The sequence below is a fragment of the Gossypium raimondii genome, chromosome 13 (assembly GCF_025698545.1).
Source record: "Gossypium raimondii isolate GPD5lz chromosome 13, ASM2569854v1, whole genome shotgun sequence".
Taxonomy (NCBI): domain Eukaryota; kingdom Viridiplantae; phylum Streptophyta; class Magnoliopsida; order Malvales; family Malvaceae; genus Gossypium; species Gossypium raimondii.
The window spans coordinates 28,119,599-28,136,771 of NC_068577.1; the positions used below are offsets into that span (position 1 = coordinate 28,119,599).

The 17,173-nt window shown below is 34.9% G+C and overlaps 1 protein-coding gene and 1 non-coding gene across 2 annotated transcripts; both read right to left on the bottom strand.

Annotated features, from left to right (window-relative positions):
• Positions 1-5,790: 5,790 nt before the first annotated feature.
• Positions 5,791-5,897, bottom strand: LOC128036479 (small nucleolar RNA R71). Its single transcript, XR_008193274.1, has one exon. It is a non-coding gene; the product is annotated as a small nucleolar RNA R71 (small nucleolar RNA).
• An 8,913-nt stretch (positions 5,898-14,810) lies between these two features.
• Positions 14,811-15,428, bottom strand: LOC105781487 (uncharacterized). The gene is made up of 2 exons (XM_012606026.1): positions 15,315-15,428; positions 14,811-15,203 (listed from the first exon to the last, which is right to left on the bottom strand). Exons 1-2 carry the CDS (start codon positions 15,426-15,428, stop codon positions 14,811-14,813), a joined length of 507 nt encoding a protein of 168 aa, XP_012461480.1.
• Positions 15,429-17,173: the final 1,745 nt, after the last annotated feature.

Sequence of the window (17,173 nt, forward strand, 5' to 3'; positions counted from 1 at the left end):
TGCAATAATGCAACTCATCCCAATCCAGCCAACACACCACTCCGTACCACCAACACACCATGTGGGGATACAATCGACCCACCCAGCCAACACACCAATATCGCAACAAAGCTGCCAGTAATAGCATCGCAGCAGAGCTACTAGTGTCAGTATCGCTACAAAGCTGCCAGTAACAGTATATGTGGCAAAGCAACCAGTAGGTCTACAGTCGTCTTGGGCAACCCATGTGACCTTAACAGTACAGTACACTTCCTCCAAATATAACAACCCAACCCTATGCAACATGTCGTGACATAATATCATACGTGTATGCAAAATGTCATTCTCAATCATAGTCATACATATCATAAAGCAAATCAGTCAATAATAACATAAGGCCATAAAAGTCATTTTATCTCCTAGGGGTATAACAGTCATTTTACCCTATAGGGTATTTCAATCATTTTACCCTATAGGGGTATTTTAGTCATTTTACCCTATAGGGATATTTCGGTCATTTTACCCTATAGGGGTATTTCAGTCATTTTACCCTATTGGGGTATTTCGATCATTTTACCCTATGGGGGTAATTCGGTCATTTTACCTTGTGGGGGTAATTTGGCCATTTTACCCTATGGGGGTAATTCGATCATTTTACCCTGTGGGGGTAATTCGATCATTTTAACCTGTGGAGGTAATTCGGTCATTTTATCCTATGGGGCTATTTCAGTCATTTAACGACCTCTCGAAAGGTCTGCAGTCGCCTCAAGCGACTCAGGTAATCTAAATTGTCATAACAATGTAAATGGGCCCAAGGCCCATTACTCGGCCCAAGTGGGCCCAGACTCTCGTGCGGCCCGTTTAGCCAAGATTCTGCCATAACTATGAGATATACATAGCCCAGTCCAGTATTTGTCATAATTCATGGATTTCATTCGTGTGGGGCCCACAAGCCCATTGGGCCTACACAGCCCATTTTGGTCCAACATGGCCCATTTCGGCCTAAGCCCAATTCTGGCTTTTCAGTTTTTTGCCGATTTGTAGTTAAGGGGGTTTGATTATACACACTTCTCGGCATTTCACCGATATCATTTAAAGAGTGCTGTTACATACCTGATGCGGTTTGATACCGAAACACTCCCAAGACCAGCAGAACCTAAATTTCATCAATTAAAACTCCAATTAGTCAGTCAATTAACACCTATTCGCCACCTCAGCAAGATGAGCAACCTTTAACAATAACAAAAGTCCTTACCTTCGACTAAACATTGGCGATTCTACACACGACGACTCCGTTAGGCAAGAACTCCAGTCACTTAATCTTCTCCTAACACAAGACAACTCCTTTAGTAACGATTACTAGAACCTAAATTTCAATCACGTTAACTAAACTTACCAGAACACACACCAAGAACACCAACAACAATCGAGCCACACCAAATTGAAAATGCCAAAGACAAAAGAGAGGAAAAGAGAAAGGAAAATCAGCAAAAAGAAAATCGGCAGGGGATTGAGAGAATTGAAACATCTAAAATTTTGGAAAAGAACTGAAAAGGAAATAAAAATGCCAATTGATAACCCCCAAATCCCTTAATTTTCTACTATTATCACTCCACAACAACAACCTACCCAAATCCCAATATTCTCTCCTCAAATCTCTCCAAATATCCCTCCTCAATTCTCTCTATGACTAGTTCAAACTCCATTTAGCAGTATTTCAATCCAACTCCACTACCTACACAGCTCAAGCAGCAAAATATATACTCCATTGCGCAACCCAAGACTTGAACCTCAAACCTCACAGTTACACAACACGCCACCTTGCCACTAGACCACAAGCTATTTTTGTGTCATATTTTAACCACAATAATTTAAGAACCTACTATCTAGAAACAATGATTTTATTCACTTAAAATAAAAATTTTACATAAGCCAAGGCTTGAACCCCTGACTTCTCAGACACTTCCAAACACTCCTAAATCACTTAACCACTGAAGCAGACATTCCTTTATGTCACTGTCTTGCACAATTAAGTATTTATGCGCAGTTCCTAACTATTCCCTTGCTCAAAACCTATTTCTTCTAGGCCTAAAATTCGGGGTGTTACAATGTGACATGCCTTGTTCTTAAAATAAATATTGCAAAATTATTTCAAGAATGAGGAGGAAGACTATTCGGGTTGTTACAATGTGACATGCCTTGTTCTCAAAATAAATATTGCAAAATTATTTCAAGAATAAGGAGGAAGCCTAATGGTTAAAAGAAATATGACAAAGCATGAAATTAAATGAGGTTCCAAGTTCGAATCTTTTCCCTTGTAAAATAATTAAATTTCACAAAATCTCTTGTTATTTTAAATGTGTGTGCAATCTATACCCTTGAACCCTATGTATAAATACAACTTTTTATTTTATTTTTCAGCATTTACTTAAATTTTTCCCTACCCTAGCCGTTCACCCTCTTTCTCTCATCTTTTCTCTTCAATTTTCTTTCTTTCTCCCATTGTTCTCGTTGCCTACACCTACCATTTTACCATATCTTTCTTCTTCTTTTTGCATCAAGATTGTGTACCATATCCTTTACTCTATTGCTGACATTTATACTCACCTAAATCAGCCCCAAATCTGAAATCTTGAATCCCAAGATCGATCCTAAATATTGCCAAGAAAGTGCCATTCCCATTTCTCTCAATTAGCTTGGGTAAGATATATTTTCTCTTCAATTTCTTGATTAATCTTGTCAATTAAAAAAAATTTCTAGATCTGGAATTTGGTGGATTTTAAATTATTTCAAATATATTTTTCCAGGTTTTAATGATATCTCAAACCATTTTAAAATTCAACCCCAATTTTGGCCACCATGGGTGGTGGTGCATGTGCCTATGTGCAAGAAAGGGGATTATTTTGTTTCTTGGATCTTGCCCATATTTTACCAGCATTAAAATGTATTCTTGAACCCTACTAATCAACCTTTAATCACATGTTAATTAGGGAGAGACATTCTTGATCAATTAGCCAATCAAATCCCCCAAAATCGTGAAGCGTAAGTACAATTAAGGATAACTAGTTTGTTATTTCGACATAGTTGTTTGGTAAAGATTATGAATTGATTAAATGAAGAAATTTAATAATTAATTACTTCAGTTGGTTTGTAGTTTTTAATGACTTATGTTCTGTGACTTGGTAACTTTTCTTTTAGGATTTTTTCATGCATGGATTACTCAAGCATAATCATCGGATAATGCATGGTATGGAGCTTAAGTAAAATTTGATATTGTTCCCTAGATTCTGTTACATCTTCAATAATTTAAGAGTCCATTTTCAATAGTCTAAAAAACCACTTGGATATCACTTTAAGTCAAATAGTTACTATGAGTGAATTAAAGGAATTTGACATGGAGTCAAAGGCCACCATCTTTGCATGCTTGGAATATGACAATCCTCCAAGGGATTCTTCATCTCAATCTTTGTTTTCTTCTTTCATTTTTGTTTACCTTGTATGTTAGGTGTGCCTGGTATTCTTCTCCCAGTCAAATTCTATTATCTTTTCCTAGTTAAGCTTTATTTATTCCAGGGATATTTTAGTATGATTCAAACTCTACTTAGCCTATTTAAAGGAGTCTTGTATCTTTATTTCAAGATTCTAATAAAAAAAGGCTTTTCTTTGTGGGAAATAAGATGTGCCGCATATGAGATTTTGTGAGAGTTTCATTGTAATTATGGAGACTAATTTCTCCATATTTTACTATTGTTTCTTTAATCATTTAGTTGAAAGTTGAAGCCTCCATTGCCCTTGGTTTTTCCCTCTTCGATGGTTTTCCACATAAAATATTTGTGTTCGTTCTTCATAAATGATAAATGTAAACTATTTTAACCTCACTCTTAATGTGTTTTTGGATGAATATTCGTTTTAAAATGGTGAATTTTATGCTCATAATCCTTTAAATTCATGTTTTTATACTTAGGAGAGCATTTGCGAGCAAAAATAGAAAAAAACAAGTGGAAATTAGAAAATCAGAGCAAGTTTTAGGACCCACACGGGCTGAGCCATTCCACATGGGCTGGACACAAGGTTGTGTGAGCCACATGGGTTGCCACACGACCAAGTGACAGACCGTGTGGATTTTGCAAATTGTACTCCGGAAACGTGGAAAAATGTAATTTTTAGGTTTTTTGGGCATTCTAAGACCTATATATACAAAATATAAGAAGAGGGGAGTAAGTTGTCAGAGAATATTAGAGAAATCAAGTCAAAAAACACCTTTGGAGCAGATTTCCATCGAGATTGAAGATCTCATTTTGATTTCTTTGAAGTTTATCATGAGTTTCTTTCTTTCTTGCGGTTATGTTGTCTTTGGGTTGTCTTTATTTGCGATTATGAACGAACTTTCTACATATCTAGGGGAGATGAACCTTATGATGAATTTTGTCTTTTGATTTCTGTTTTACGCAATAAATACTTGGATCTTGTTCTCAATTATGTGTGCTTAATTCTTGGTTTAATATTTCGAAATTATTAATCCATATTTGTTGTGCTTAATTCGGACGAGGAGTAGACCCTATTCAAGAGTAGATCTAGCATAATTGAGTGTAATGGCATGCAATCCTAGAAATAGGACGATATAAATCTACCAGATTAGAATCAAATCTAATAAGGGGATCCATAGATCGAGTTCATGCGAAAATAGGGGTTTTAATTAGAAAAAAATTCAATTAATCAACCTAGAGTCAGATGCTCTTACTCTCGAAAGAGATATTACCATAATTTAGGGATTTCTACGAATGAAGATACGAAGTGAAAATTTTGTTTATTTCATATCGATAATGATAGATGAAATCTAGGTGGATTATTTCCTAGGTATAGTTTCGTTTCTTGGTTGCTAAACGTTTGTTTTCCTGATTTGTTATTTGTTGTGTTCTTTAGTTAATTAATTTAGTTAATTTTAGTTTTCATCAATCACTCCAATTTTTTGGTTAAATAGTAGAAAGACGGTAATTAGTAGTATTTTTAGTCTTTGTGGGAACGATATTTGTGCTCACCGCAGCTATACTATTAATTGATAGGTGCACTTGCCTTTCTTGAATTTTTAGTTGGTTTACAACTGCGTCATGTTTTTGGCACCATTGTCGGGGACTAAAATATTAGGAAAACTTTATTTCTATTAATTTAGCTATTTTTTATTTTAAGATTTTTATTTAATTTTAAAATTCTAACTTTTTTCGTTTGTTTGCTTTTAGCAGGTTCTTTTGGTTTATGACTAGAGGGAACCCATTAGATCCATTACTTTTTAACAGTGAGATTGAAAAACTGCTCGAGAAAATAGTAGAGAGGTTAGAGAAGCAAGATAAAGTTAACAGAATATAGTACACGATCAAGAGGAAAAGGATTTTACTGTGGTGATGGGTGATAATCAAAATAATCAGCTACCTCATGCACGTCCTACCCCTCGGACTAAGATGATTATGCTAAGCACACTCTAATTGGGGTTGAATCAAGCATTGTGAGAGCTACCATTAATGCAAACACTTTAGTGCTGAAGCCAAACAAAATTTAGATGGTACAACAGTATGTTCAGTTTGATGGTTTGCAAGATGAAGATCCGAATACCCATTTGGCTAACTTTCTAGAGATTTGTGACACTTTCAAGATCAATGTCATTATTGATGATGCCACACGCTTACGGTTGTTCCCATTCTCATTGATGAACAAGGCAAAATAGTGGTTGAATTTATTGCCACGAGGCTCTATCACGACTTGGGATTAGATGATTGAGAAGTTTCTTTTGAAGTAATTCTCACTAGCTAAACAACTAACTTAAGGAATGATACCTCTTCTTTTGCTCAAATTGATTTGGAGACATTATATGATGCATAGGAGAGATTTAAGGATCTTTTGAGAAGGTGCCCTCATCATGGGTTACCTTTGTGGTTACAAGTTCAAATCTTTTACAACATTTTGAATCCCTCAACTAGGAAATTAAATGATGCAACAACTAGTGGAACACTAAATAATAAAACACCCGAGGACGCTCAAAAGTTTATTAAAGAAATATCATTGAATAACCATCAGTGGCAAGTCATGAGAATAAAATCGATGAAAGAAGCAAGTTTTTTAATATAGATCCAGTTACTATGTTGGCAAGCCAAGTGGAAGCACTGAATAAAAATTTTGATGGTTTGAATTTTTTATGCAGGTAAATCCGGTGATGCAATGTGATGCGAATGGGGGAGAGATGATTAATTCAGAATATTCACCCTTCAAGTCTAACATGGATCATGAGCAAGTCAATTTTTTGGGTAATAATTCTATACCTCAAAATAAGCCCTGTAACAATACTTATAATACAGGATGGAGGAATCATCAAAATTTCTCTGGGGTGGTTAAGGAAATCAAAGGTCATAACGGCCTCCGAGTTTTCAGTAACCTTATCAGTAAGTGAGAAAGCCAAACCTTGAGGAGATGTTGGCGAAATTTATTTCAGTGTCAAAAACTCGATTTCAAAATACTTATACAGCTCTAGAAATTAGCAAGCATCGATTCAAGGGCTCAAAAATCAAATTGGACAGCTTGCCAAACTTATTTCGGAAAGACCACAAGGGAGCTTCCCTAGCTACACTGAAACTAACCCAAAGGAGAAAATTCATGTAATCACTATTTGACACGTGGAAGGGTTAGTCGATCCTAAAATGAAGTCGAAGCTAGAAGCTGTTGTGAAAAGTGATGAGGTTGAGGAAGGTAAGAAAGAGATTAGGTTGGTAATTAGAGAATACAAACCATGAATTCCATATCCGGTAGCATTGAAGAGAGACTGCACAAATGAACAATATGGTAAATTTCTTGAACTTAAAAAAGACTGCATATTAACTTACCTTTTGTTGATGCCCTTTCGCAGATGCCAAAGTATGTAAAATTTTAATGGAACTATTAACAAATAAAAAGAAATTAGATGACTTGTCGACTGTGGAGCTCAATGTAGTTTGTTCAGCCAATCTCCAAAATAAACTACCCAACAAACTTAAAGATCCAAGGAGTTTTACTATTCCTTGTCTCATTGATAGTTTAGACGTTGAAAAAGCTTTGGCTGATTTGAGGGCTAGTATAAATGTCATGCCTTATAAAATGTTCAAACAAATTCGTATTGGGGAACCTAAGCCTGCTAGGATGAGTATTCAATTAGTGGATAGATCAATTAGATATCCTAGGGGTATTATTGAGGATGTACTTGTGAAAGTCGACAAATTTATATTCCTTGTTGATTTTGTTCTGTTGGACATGGATGAGGATATTGAGGTCTACCCTTTTTAGCCACTACTAGAACTAGTATTGATGTGGGTACTGGTGAACTTGTGCTTCGTGTAGGTGATGAAAAGATTACTCATCAAGCACGTGATTTTGTGAGAGTCCCTAGTGAGTGAGATGATACTAATTATTCCATTAATGTTAATAATCATGTGGCTCAACATTTTTTGCAGGAAACCCCTCATTAAAATGTGTTGGAGTCGTATTTTATTCAAAGTGATAGAACTTGAGGGACAAGTAAAGAGCGAATGGTCCAACTCGATGAGTTATATAAATGGCGAATGAAGGTTGAAGAGAAACCGAGGAAGCAAAAGGAAGTAAAAAAAATTCCATTATGTGCATGTAAATAGAATGAACCAATTCAAAGTTGGGGACAAAATGCTATTAGATAAATCAGATCCACAAATTTTTCCTTCAGAGTTGAAGTGAAGAGGGTCTGACCCATGTGTGGTAAAAACCGTATTTCCATACTGTAATACCCCTTACCCGTATTCGACACCGGAATAGGGTACGAGGCATTACCAGAACACATACACTTATAAACATGTTAAACCGAGTTATAAAATTTCATTCAAATTTAAACTCTTCAAATTTTTAACATGCTTTTATAAATCTTCACGTTATAACTTCAAAATACTATATTTGTAAGAAATAGGGCTTTTGAGACCCAATACATACTCATGCAATTCAATACTTCATTTCCATTTCATTTAATTCATGATTCTCATGTTCACGATTCAATTCAATTTCTCAATCCAATATACATTTCAATACCACAATAATTCATTTAATTCAAATCAAATCATTTGCAATTTCCATTTAATTCACGTACAGTTCAATTTCATTAAGTTCAATACTATTACATATTTATCGTTTAACTTAACGTCCCCTTTTTGCGTCATTTTACACTTCAAGCATGAACTTAGTATTTCATTTCCTTTCCACTCCCGTTTCCTATGCATATCACACAAGATATAAACATTACACTCAACCATAGTCGCAAGCTAGTGCATTTAATCCATATACCATTCATGGCCTTACTTTATACCAAATCATATACCAAATATACCATACATACATACTATGAAACTTTATTTTCCAATATGAGCTTAAACCATGATCAATAATATACAAATGTAACCATCATCTCTATTTCCACGTTTATCGATTATAATCGATCATATAACCAATTATACATAAATCATTCATATATATATATATATATTTAATTTTCCTCCTTCTCCTCTCCATTCCACATCCTTAGTGTACTTAACACTCTTAGAAATAACATTTTCTATAGTTTCTTTATTCACCCTTATGTATATTCGAAGCTGTCTATCCGAGTCAGTATCACAAAATTATTTTTATCTTGAGCTACAGAAATTCAAATTAAGAATCGGTAACTTTGGAAAAATTACGATTTTGCCCTTAAACTTTTGCATATTTACACTTTTGCCCCAAAGCTCGGAAATTAAACTTCATCTCTTATTCTTATGTTTTATGACATGATGAACATTTTTCCCTTCTATAGGAACATCAAATTCACACTCTAACACTTACTTATGAACATTAGGTATTTTTATCGAATTTGTCGCTTTACTCATTTTCACTTAAAATCGCTTAGTAAAAGTTGTTTAACATAATTTCTAGCTTCATATTCTACCATAAAAAATCACAAGAAACAAATTTCACTTATGGGTATTTTTCCAAATATAAACCATAGGTTAAATTATTTCTAGAATAAGCTAAATCAAGTTACCGGGACTCCAAAAACATAAAGAACATTAAAAACGGGGTTAGAACGGACTTACAATCGAGCTTGGAAGCTTGAAAACCCTAACAATGACTTAACCCTTGCTAATTTCGGCCATGAGGTTGAAGATGATGATTTTTGGCCTATTTTGTCTCTTTAATACTTTTTAATTACCAAATTACCAAAATGCCGCTAACTTAAAAATTTCCTATTTCACTTATCTCATGTCCATTTTTGTCCACAATTTAACCAATGGTCTAATTACCATTTAAGGACCTCCAATTTAAAATTTCATAACAATTGGACACTTCTAACATGTAGAACTTAACTTTTGCACTTTTTACAATTTAGTTTTTTTTGGCTAAATTCAGTGCCCAAACGTCGAAATTTTCGAATGAAATTTTTACAAAATTATTTTGTGAAATCATAGACCATAAAAATATAATAAAAATAAATTTTTCCTTATCAAATTTGTGGCCCCGAAACCACTGTTCTGACTAGCCACAAATTCGAGCTGTTACAACTCTCCCCCTTTAGGGATTTTCGTCCTCGAAAATCTTACTAGATAGTAGATTAATGATTTGCTTCCACACAGTACATTTCAAATTCACGAATGATTTTTTACTGTCATATCTCTTACAGATAATCACATAGATTCATAAGAAAATTAGGATAGTGATATATCAACATTTGAAGCTACACAAAATATTAAAAAAAATTACAACCCATATAGAATGATATCAATTCCGATGATATCCCAGAAAATGTCTAGAAAGATCAATGTCACTCATAAATACTGGAATCTAAAGTAACAGAGGCAATATAACTTCACGTATATTCAACAGAACAATAACCAGTAGAAACAAAATATTAGCCTCACTCGGACTTTACTGTCAATTTTCGTATTCACACAAGGGAATAATTACCAGAAACAGACTTGTCAATGTCAAACATAACCCAAACAGACCAATAATACTTTCATCTATTAATATGTTTAGCTACTGTTGTCATACGATAAGAATTCTTTTTGAGACTAAACAGTCACATATACTTCTGAGGATAATTGTACACACAAAATGTCTAAAAGGAATCATAGTAACTACCCAATTATAGCTATTGTACTATGCTATTAATACAATACAAACATTATTCAATTGTCTAATTCTGTCATCAGAATTTACATTATCTCCTCACTAACAAAAATCAATCCAGAAAAGATTCTGGTTAATTCTTTCTTTAAATAACATACCTAAATAGATCATTTAATCGAATTTAACTTCTTTTGTTACAGTAACTTTGCATAATCTGAGTAGTTTTCTGAACTATCCAATATCTCTCTTTTTTTTATATTGTCTTCATTTGCTAATTCATTCACTTTTCCGACCACATTATTAATCTTCCGTACACAAACTTCTATAACATTACATTCGTAAGCTTATTCAACCCAAATCATATAAATTTCATTGTAACATTTTACTAATACGGGGGGTGAGTGTAATAAAGCCTTAAATTTATCTTACACATAAATGTGCATAACACATACCATCATAAATAGCCAATTCATTGCTAATTTCACATTCTCAAAGCATTTAATAAACATTTGCTTTTAATCACTTTTGTTTTTAACACATAATTCATATGCCAACTCAAATCACTAATTCACAATCGAAATTTCTATATAGCATCATAATTCAAATATCATAACTCATGTGCTCATATAATTATAACATTTATCAATAACAAAATGTTATACTCTTTGATCCATACCTTTACGAGTTTCAACTCATAATCAATACATTTTCACTCAAACATTTAAGTGTTTACTTCTATACTATCGAATTAACTCGGTTGAAAAACATATTTGTTTCATCAAGATAATTTTGTCATAAAACAATATTGATAAAGGGTGATGGTGAGGTCATAAAGCCTCTAACTTACTCTCATAGATACATATATATATGACTTTGCATTCATCATCAATGTAATATCATCATAACCACTAAGTTCATTCCAAGCAAATTAACACATCTATTTATTATGAATATTTTCTGTCACCCACAATTTTACACAATGAATTTACTTACTCGAGCTCAATATTAATATCTAATTAAATTCCAATACTTAGCTTCCATTTTACTTACCGACATTTATTTAATTAGAGAACGTCTTACCGAATTGAGTACTTCATTTTCTCTATGCCATAGTATAACTATGGTCTTGCACATATTTACATATTGATGCCATAACCCAGCTATGGTCTTACATAGTAGCATATATCACACCGATGTCATATCCTGGATATGGTCTTATACGGAAATCACATATCACATGTTGCCATGGTCTTTTTCATCAATTCATCATATATCACTGAACGAAAGTACTCATTCCTGCATTCTACTCAATTTAATCTTCTAATTCAGTTTCCATACTATTATGATATTCATGATTCAATAATAAAGACATAAAACAAAACATCATATTACCTCTAATTTAACAATTAAACATAAGATTCTATCATATGAACGTACCGATTTCACTTATTCAAGCAAATGTACATAAACACACATTTTATCTATTTAAGTAAATTCGCATACCATATTCACTTAATCAAATATGTTGAGCACATAGCATCATATGATCACCAACATACTTGGATGAGCTTATCACAACATAAACTTTCATTTCGTTTTTTTTTCAACTTATGATCATCTCTTTTCATACATGAAAACATACATACCACGAATTTCTATTCTTACCTTTCCAAATTCCAACATAACGTGAGCATATTTGATTTATCTCAATATCATTTTCAACATTATCGAAAATAGCTTGGTTGAAAATCATCTCTGTCTTAACAAAACAATTTCGTTAGAGCCCAGAGATATCACACCATCACGAGTCATAACATGGGATGTATAGCAGGACTAACATATGCTACGTTCGTTCCGAGAACCGACTAAACCGTAGCTCTGATACCACTAAATGTAACACCCCTTACCCGTATTTGACACCGAAATAGGGCACGAGGCATTACCAGAACACATACACTTATAAACATGTTAAACCGAGTTATAAAATTTCATTCAAATTTAAACTCTTCAAATTTTTAACATGCTTTTATAAATCTTCACGTTATAACTTCAAAATACTATATTTGTAACAAATAGGGCTTCTGAGACCCAATACATACTCATGCAATTCAGTACTTCATTTCTATTTCATTTAATTCATGATTCTCATGTTCACTATTCAATTCAATTTCTTAACCCAATATACATTTCAATACGACAATAATTCATTTAATTTAAATCAAATCATTTGCAATTTCCATTTAATTCACGTACAGTTCAATTTCATTAAGTTCAATACTATTACATATTTATCGTTTAACTTAACGTCCCCTTTTTGCGTCATTTTACACTTCAAGCATGAACTTAGTATTTCATTTCCTTTCCACTCTCGTTTCCTATGCATATCTCACAAGATATAAACATTACACTCAACCATAGTCGCAAGCTAGTGCATTTAATCCATATACCATTCATGGCCTTACTTTATACCAAATCATATACCAAATATACCATACATACATACTATGAAACTTTATTTTCCAATATGAGCTTAAACCATGATCAATAATATACAAATGTAAGCATCATTTCTATTTCCACGTTTATCGATTATAATCGATCATATAACCAATTATACATAAATCATTCATATATATATTTAATTTTCCCCTCCTCCTCTCCATTCCTCATCCTTAGTGTACTTAACACTCTTAAAAATAACATTTTCTATAGTTTCTTTATTCACCCTTATGTATATTCAAAGTCGTCTATCCGAGTTAGTATATTTAAATTATTTTTATCTTGAGCTACAGAACTCCAAATTAATAATCAATAATTTTCCCTAAAACTAGACTCACGTATCTGCTTACTATAAAATTGTCAAAATTTTTGGTTTAGCCAAATAGTATAGTTTACTCTTTAAAATTTACCCTGTTACGCAGTCTGACAGTTCTGACCACTCTTCACAAAAAAAGAATTATCTCATTGTACAGAATTCAAATGGTGTTATCATTCATTTCTATTGAAGATTCCTCATTAAGGATTCTAAGAATATAAATTATAACTCATAATTCTTTTTGTACAATTTTCAATGATTTTCGAAAATCAAAATGGGGGATTCCGAAATCAATCCGTCCTTGTCTCACTAAAATTCAAATATCTCAAAATATATAACTCTTTTCTTGCTCTGTTTCCTTTATGTAAAAATAGGCTCACTAAGCTTTCATTTCATATCTTATTCACTCTCTAATTCTATTTCCACCATTTTTTGGTTATTTTTAAAAGTCACATGATTGTTGTTGTCCAAAACTGTTTTGTTGCTAATTCTACTTTTTCATAATTTCACTTTTTCACTTTCAATCGCTATTCAATTCAAAATTCACTTTGCCATTTTCAAGTCAATATTCAATTCAATTCCACACATATATTCATTATTCAATTACACTTAATCATTGCATGATCTCATGTATTTTCACATAGTCAATTTCTCGATGAACACGTCGAAATAATAATAGATACACGATGGATTCAGCACACAACAACCACCCTTTGTAATCAATGATATCCGGTGGGATCAGCACATAGAAACCTCCTTATAATTAATGATATCGATTGACATAGTAGCCTGCACATAGTACTACACATGTGACCATCACTATCCGATACACATAGTAGACTGCACATAGTACTACACACGTGATCGAAGCTATCCGAGAATATTTGACAAACAGGGGTACTACACCCCTAGAGGAATTTGAACCATCAGAGAATATTTGTTAAGCCGAAAGAAAATTGAAGAGATGAAGAGGGAGAGAAAAACAATATTTGACAAACAGTTGACCAAAAAGGGGTAAAGGAAGAAGAGCAAATCAAAAGAGAGATGCAACACGAAACTACTCAACACTATTCGGTCAAGGTTTTGGAAAGTATAGGAGAGAAAAGAAACAAGAAAGAGAAAAGGGGAAGAGAAAAGAGGATTCGATAGAGGAGAGAACCAAAGAGCTATTCGGCCCCAAAAAAAGGGAATTAAAGGGAAGAGTAGAAAAAGAAAACGAACAAACCCGAGAGGTACTCGAAGTTTTAGCAAAAATTCGGCACCAAAAGCAAAAAGGTAAAAGAAAGCCGACTGAAACCGAAACAGACAGAGAGAAAACAACCAAAAACCCCCAAAACTGGTTATCGTAGTGCCTAGTGACCAAATTCGACACAAACACTACTCATCACCCCAACTTCGACGATTTTCTCCTAAAATCACTCCACCACATCACAATCCCACTATTCTCTCCATGACTCACTCCCCCATTTCAAATTCCATAGCATTTCAGTCAAACTCCCCCACCTCACAGCACAGGTGATAAAAATAAACACCCCATAGTGCAGCATAGGACTCAAACCTCAGACCTCAAGAATACTTCACACGCCACCTACCACTAGACCAATAGGCTCTTTGTGTGTCATAAAACAATCACTATTATTAATAAGGCCTATATGCTAGTGTCTGAATTCATTTAAGAGCAAAACTAAAAATTCTACAGAAGCCAAAACTTGATCCCAGGCTTCTCAAACACTCCCATACACACCCAAATCACTTGACCATTAAAGAAAACAAGCAATTTGTGTCATATCATGCAAAAAAATTAAAAACTTAAATTTTTGGGGCGTTACAACTCTACCCCCTTAACAAAATTTCAGCCTCGAAATTTACTTGGTTAGAAAAGATGAGGGTATTGCCGACGCATTGCCTCCTCAGGTTCCCATATGGCTTCTTTTGAACTATGATTACGCCAAAGCACTTTAACTAGTGGAATAGATTTCTTTTTCACTACTTTAACCCCACGATCCAATATCTGCACTGGGTCCTCCTCGAAGGTCAGATCTGGCCTAACCTTGATCTCCTTGACTGGTACTATATGTGTGGGATTAGAGCGATAACATCTCAGCATGGAGACGTGGAACACATCGTGAATCCAGTCTAATTCTAGAGGCAACTCAAGTTGATAGGCGACCGATCCCACACACTTCAGTATACGGTAATGCCCAATGAACTTAGGGCTAAGCTTACCCTTCCTCCCAAACCTCAGTAACTTTTTCCATGGTGAGACCTTGAGAAATACGAAGTCCCCCACAGAATACTCAATCTTTCGGTATTTAAGATCCGCGTAAGCCTTCTACCTATCAGATGCTTCCTTCAATCGGTCTCGAATTAGTTTTACCTTCTCTTCGGTATAAGAAACCAACTCTAACCCCAGAACTCGCCGCTCGCCCAACTCAGTCCAACAGGTAGGAGTACAACACCTACAGCCATATAATGCCCCATACGGTGCCATTTGAATATTGGACTGGTAGCTATTATTATACGCGAACTCTGCTAGTGGCAAATAATCTTCCCAACTGCCTCAGAAATCCATTACACAACTTCTTAACATGTCTTCTAGTATCTAAATTACCCACTCTGATTGACCATCTGTCTGAGGATGGAACGCAGTATTGAAGTCCAACCTATTACCCAAAGCCTCATGTAATTTCTTCCAGAACTGAGATGTGAATGAAGGCTCTCTGTTGGATATGATGGTACAACTCTGCCAGCTTCTGCAACGAGTAATCAGTACGGACTGGTATAAAATAAGAAAATTTAGTCAATCGGTCTACAATAACCCATAACGGATCCTTCTTAGTAGGAGTTAAGGACAGCCCACTCACAAAATCCATGGTTACCCTCTCCCACTTCCAAAGTGGAATCTTAATTGGCTTCAATAACCCTGTAGGTAGCTGATGCTCAGCCTTAACTTGCTGGCACGTCAAGCACTTACTCACAAAATCAGTAACATCGCGTTTCAAATCGGGCCACCAGTATAGCTCATGAAGATCTCGGTATAACTTGTTTTCGCCAGGATGCATAGCATATGGACTACTATGCGCGTCTTGTAGTATAGACTGACTCAGATGAGAATCCCTCGGTAGACAGACTCTCTCACGGCAACACAGTACTCCTTCACTATTGAGCTCAAAATCTGAAGTTTCCCCATGCTCAACCTGTTGGAAATGAGGAACCAGTGACTTATCCAACAACTTTTTACCCTTAATCTGTTCAGTCCACGTCGGTCTAACTTGCAGCTCAGCCAACAAGCTACCATCATCAAATAAGCTGAGACGAGCAAACATTGCTCTCAAATCAGATACAGCCCTACGCCTCAGTGTCTCAGCTACCACGTTAGCCTTACTAGGGTGGTACTCAATTGAGAAATCATAATCCTTAAGTAGCTCTATCCATCTTTGCTGCCTAAGATTCAGCTCCTTTTGAGTGAGGAGGTACTTAAGGCTCTTGTGTTCTATGTAAATAGTACACTTCTCACCAAATAAATAGTGCCTCTAAATTTTTAGTGTGAATACCACCGCGGCTAACTCCAAGTCATGAATAGGGTAATTCACCTCGTGAGGCATAAGCTGACGAGACGCATAAGCAACCATATTATCCTCCTACATCAGCACACAACCCAACCAATGTATGATGCATCACTGTAGACAGTGAATTCCTCCCCACACTCTGGCTATATCAAGATGGGGGCCTCGGTTAGAACTTTCTTCAATTTCTAAAAACTTTCTTGCTGCTTATCAGTCCAGTTAAACGGTACCCCTTTAAGCAACAACTTAGTCAGAGGTGCAGCAATCAAGGAAAACCCCTCCACAAAGCGTTTGTAATATCCTGCCAAACCTAGAAAGCTTTGAATCTCAGATACAGTCTTAGGTGGTTTCCAATCCAGTACGGCTTCAATTTTTCGAGGATCTACCCTAATCCCATCGAGAGATACCACGTGACCCAAAAATGTCACTTTTTGCAGCCATAACTCACACTTGCTAAACTTAGCGTACAGTTCTTTCTCCCTTAAAATCTGCAGAACAATTAGGAGATGTGCATCATGTTCATCCTCAGTTCTCGAATACACCAAGATATCGTCTATAAATACCACCACGAACCGATCCAGGTAGGGCTGAAATACTAGGTTCATCAGGTCCATGAAGGCAGCTAGTGCATTTGTCAGCCCAAACGACATTACTAGGAACTCATAATGAC

Coding starts and splice junctions, on each gene's coding strand:
- LOC105781487 (XM_012606026.1), bottom strand. CDS start 15,428: ATGGCACCGTATGGGGCATTATATGGCTGTAGGTGTTGTACTCCTACC. Junction 15,204..15,314: donor TTTCTTATACCGAAGAGAAG/GTAAAACTAATT, acceptor GTATTTCTCAAG/GTCTCACCATGGAAAAAGTT.